General features: G+C 45.3%; 1 protein-coding gene across 1 annotated transcript in view; it reads left to right on the top strand.

Moving 5' to 3' along the window:
* Positions 1–4,913, top strand: part of MTSS1L (MTSS1L, I-BAR domain containing) — a 28,300-nt gene that overhangs the window by 19,261 nt on the left and 4,126 nt on the right. The window contains exon 13 of the mRNA XM_023523661.1: positions 4,766–4,906. Within this exon, the coding sequence (XP_023379429.1) occupies positions 4,766–4,906 (141 nt within the window). The remainder of the gene's footprint in view (positions 1–4,765; positions 4,907–4,913) is intronic.

Genomic DNA, 4,913 nt, shown 5'->3' with positions numbered 1-4,913 from the left:
AGCAGCAGTAGCAGTGCCAAGGGTGGCGGAGCCCCGTGGCCTGGGGGCGCCCAAACATACTCACCCGGTTCCACCTGTCGCTACCGCAGCCTGGCGCAGCCAGCCACCGCCACCACCCGCCTCTCCAGCGTCTCCTCCCACGATTCCGGCTTCGTCTCCCAGGATGCCACCTACTCCAAGCCTCCCTCACCCATGCCTTCAGACATCACCAGCCAGGTGAGGGGGTGGGGCACAGTGGCCTCGGACTGTCCACGTGTGGGGCCACCTACAGCTGTAGACACTGGCCTGGAGGTCCCCAGGACCACCACATTGGGGACCACCTTAGTTTATTGCCTCAAGGCTAAGGGGGAGCGGGGAAGGTCCTGGAGCAGCCAGCATCTGCCACAGCAGTGTCGGCGGGGGGCTTTTTACACTCCCCTTCCTCCTCATACCTCAGTTCCTTGCCTACTCCCTTCTTCGTCATGGGAGCTGGGAGCAGGCAGCTTGCCAGCTCCAGCCTCTTGTTACCTTCCCCCCTCTCCACACTTGGGCCCCCTCACTCTAAACCTGGAGAGTAGCCTGAGAATCTCCTCGGAGACGGACTCTCTCTCAGTCCCTGCAGCCTCAGTGAGGAGGACAAAGGGGAACCACAGCAGGAGACAGAGGGGGGTCAGTCCGCATGCCCAGGGAGCTCTCTCCGGGTCATGGGGGTGACCCTACCCGCACTTAAGTCCGGCGTCTCCGCATCACGGCTCGTGCTTCCAGCTGGGTCAGCATTCTGTGTCGTCCAGCCCTCTCGCCCCGGGATGTCCCCACCGCACTGACTCTCCCTGTGCGGCCTCGTTCCTGTCGCACACAGACAGCCCCAGTGTCGTTCATCTTAAAAGCCCCCGCTCCCCGTCACGCCACATTCTGCCCCAGCCACCCCGTCTCCTTCACAGCAGAACTTCTCACGAGCTGTCTGCACGGACCGTCTCTGCCTCATTTCCCACTCATTTCTGTCTGCCTCACCTATCAATAATTGAAAAAATATAGATTTGCGATGCTCTTCCGTATAGTTCCATTTCTGTTTGCTTTCCGTATTTTGAGACTGTTATTGGGTGCATACAAGTTTAAAATGCAAACTTCATGGTGCATCGAATCTTGTAACGTGATGCGGTCGACCCCTCTGCTCCTGGCGTTGCTTTCTGTATCAAAGTCCCTTTTGTTTGATGTTACTACAGCTACTTCGGCTTTCGATTATCATTTTCCATCTCTTTGCTTTTAAACTCACTATATCTTTATGTTTTAGATGAGTCTCTTGTAAACTATATATGCCTAGATTTTCTTTTTATATCCAATCCAACAATGTCTCTCTTTTCACTGGCGTTTTTAGACCACTGATGTTTATGATTATTGACATGTTCGGACTCTGTCTTACTTTTGTTTTTCTTCGTTCCATTTTTTTCTGTGCTGCTTTTGTCTCTTCCCTTGCCTTTTGTTTGTTTTTCCTTTCCCCATTATTTCTCCTCTACTGGATGGTAAAGATGCTCTATTCTTTTTCTTTTGCTGGTTAACTTGGCATTTTACCATGCACCCTCAGCAAAGTCACAAACCCACCGCGTGAATAATGCAGGGACTTCAATATATATATTTAACTTCAGTCATGCACGCCCTCCCAACAGAAGCTATTATATGTTATTCTCTCCTTTTCTGCAACACCCACAGATGACATTTTTCTTCTTAATCTCATCATCATTTTATACACACGTTTACACATTTTTTTGTTCTTCGTTTTTTCTTGAATCTCGTATCTCCCTCACTTCCTTCTTTCTGAAGTAGAGTACGTCCCTTAGAAGTTCTTTTACAATCGGTCTGTAGTAGTAAACTCAGTTTTTGCTTATCTGTAAATAGGCTTTGTTTTGTCCTCTTTCTTGAAAGTTTTCCCAGGGACACAATTTCGAGGCGACCGTTACTCTCATCATACCTTGAAGATAGTTTTCCGCTGTGGTCTGGCCCCCATCGTTGGTCGAGAGGTCTGCTGTCCGCCACATTGTTGCTCCTTTGCAAGTGATCTGACTTCTCTCTGTGTCAGAACTTCTCATTCTATCTTTCTGTGTCCCCATACTGTGTCTCTCTACTTCCATCTCCTTTTTTCTCTGCACTGCCACCATGAATACTGTCCTTAGGTCTATCTTCCAATTTGTTTGTTTGTTTTTTTTTCTCTATAGCTATTTAACCTATCCATTGAGGTTTTTCTTTTAACTTTTTTTTTTATCACTACAGTAGATCGAGTTAACATCCCATTAACATTCTTTTTTAAGTAATTTCAGTCTTGTAGAAAAGTTGTAAAAAGAGTACTAAATCCCCACCTACCCTTCACATTTTTTCTTAATGTTAACATCTTATGTAACTACCAGTTTTCAAAACCAGTAAATTTAACACTGACACAATACCGCGAACTAATCTACAGTCTTTTTCCAGATTTTGCCAGTTTTCTCACTAATATCTTTTTTTCTGGCCCAGGAGTGTGAGATCCATGCAGGGTTGTGCATTGCATTTTATCGTGATTCTTTAGGCTTCTCCAGCCTGTGACAGTTCTTCGGTCCATCTTCCTCTTTTATGACATTGATACTTCTGCAGAATACTAGTCAGGTATTTTGTAGAATCTCTCTCAATTTGGATTTGTCTGATGTCTTCCCATAATTAGATCGAGGTCATACACTTCTGTCAAGAATAGCATGGCAGTGGCTTATTGCTATTCCTCATCCTCACCAGCCCCTTGGCATTTTCACATTTTGTTCATTTTAGACATTCTGCTGGGTGTCTAGTGGTAGTGCCCTGTGTTTTTAATTTGCATTTCCCTAATGACTAATGAGGTTGAACAAGCTTTCCCTACTTTGGATATCTCTTTTTGTGAAAGATCTGTTCAGACTTTTTGTTTTTTTTTTTTTTTTTTTTTTTTTGCTACGTTGTCTTTGTCTTATTCATAGAACTTATATATTATGGATATAAGTCTCTCATCTGATATCGTCTCTGATTCTCTGAATTCTCTTTTTACTCTCTTAATGAAGTCTTTTCATAACCTAAAGTTCTTCATTTTAATATATGTCCAATTTATCTGATTTTCTTAATTGTTAGTGCTTTTTGTATCCTGAGATATTTTTGTGTACTCCAAGATCACAACAGTGTTTTCCTCTAAAAACCTTTTGCACTTGGATCTGCAGCGTTTCTGGAATTGATATTGTGTGTGTGTGTGTGTGTGTGTGTGTGGAGGGGTCATTTTTTTCCATACTAATCGACATTCTAATTGACAGTTTATTGAAAAGACCATCACTGCACTACAGCCTTGCTTTTGTCATAAATCAAGTGTCTGTATATGTGTGGCTGTTTCTGGAGTTTGTATTTCGTTTCGCTGGTCTATTTGTCTGTTCTTGTACCAATACGACACCATCCTAATTACTGTAACTTTATGAAAAAATCTTGGTATCTGGTAATGAAAGTCCTCCAGCTTTTGTTATTCTTCAGTAGCACCTTGTCTAATTTGGGCCTTCTGCATTTTCTTATAAACTTTAACATCAGCTTCTCAGTTTCCACCAAAACATAATTTGACTGGGCTTGTACATGTCTCTCCATTTATTTTGGTTTTACCTTCGCTCAGTGTGTCGTAGTTTTCATGTCAAGATTTTGCACCTCTGTGTTGGATTTTTTTCCAGGGTATTTGATGTTTATTGATGTTATTTTAAATTATATTGGCTTCTGGGAGGTATTTTTGTTTGTCAGCAGATGATATTTAGAAATTTGATTTTTTTTTTTTGTACATTGATCTTGTATCCAATAACCTTGTTAAAATTACTTATTAATTCTAATAATTATAGGTTCTTTTGAATATTCTATGTATACAATCATACCTTTTAGAAATAATGACCGCTTTATTTCTTCTTTTCCCACCTTTTTGCTTTTGACCTCTTTTTCTCGCTTTCTTGCCCCGCTAGGACTCCCGATGCCGAATAGAGGTGGTGCTAGCAGGCATCCTTATCTTCTTCCCAACCTCAGAGAGAAAACTGTTGATATTTTTATAGATACTATTTATCGAATTAAGGGAGTTCCATCCTCCTTTCCCACGTTAGGTTCTTCCACTGATTTCCGTGATGCTTCCTGCTCGTGGCTTCCTCCCACTTGACCAGCAGCTCCCTGTCACTCCCCTTTGCCGGACCCTCCTCTTCTTCCCGAACAGTGAATGCCGGCACACCCGAGGTCCTCAAACCTTTTCTCCAACTACCCTCAGCGCCGAGATGATCTTATTCTGTCTCACAGCTGCTGGGTTTGCGGCTCCAATCCTGACCTCTCCCTAAACTCCATACTTGTAAATACAGTTGCCTATAGTGCATTCACGTGCAGATACCCAAAAGGCAGCTCAGCTTAACATGTGCAGGATGGAACTCTGGGCTCCGCACCTCCCCCAGGCCTGTCCCTCTGAAGAAACAGTGACATCATCAACCCAGCTGCTCAAGCCAGATACCCGCACTGCCATCCTTAGTGTCACTTTTTCCCTTGCCCGCCACATCCAGGCAGCAAGTTGTGTCATTCATTCTCAAAATGTGTGGCTCCTGGGCTGGGCCATAGGGTAGCTCAGAGCCGGTGGTGTGTGCTCTGGGTGTTGCGTTCTGCTACCCACGCTCACAGCCATGGCGCTGGGGGCACGGCGGGGATGCTGAATCGGACCGCCCACTGCATGCCAGCCCTGTGACCAGATCTGTTCTCTCCTCTCCTCCGGCCACCCTGCCTGCCCGCCTCTGCATGGCAGAAGTCCTCCAGCTCTGCATCCTCTGAGGCCTCGGAAACCTGCCAGTCCGTTAGCGAGTGCAGCTCCCCCACCTCGGTCAGTGTTCCCCACCTGCTGAGGGTCGCAGGGAGGGGCCAGGCCCAGCCAGAGGGTGTACACACAGCACCTG

The sequence above is a fragment of the Pteropus vampyrus genome, unplaced genomic scaffold (assembly GCF_000151845.1).
Source record: "Pteropus vampyrus isolate Shadow unplaced genomic scaffold, Pvam_2.0 Scaffold399, whole genome shotgun sequence".
Lineage (NCBI taxonomy): Eukaryota > Metazoa > Chordata > Mammalia > Chiroptera > Pteropodidae > Pteropus > Pteropus vampyrus.
Note: the sequence above shows the minus strand (reverse complement) of the source record. Positions and strands in the feature narration are given on the sequence as shown.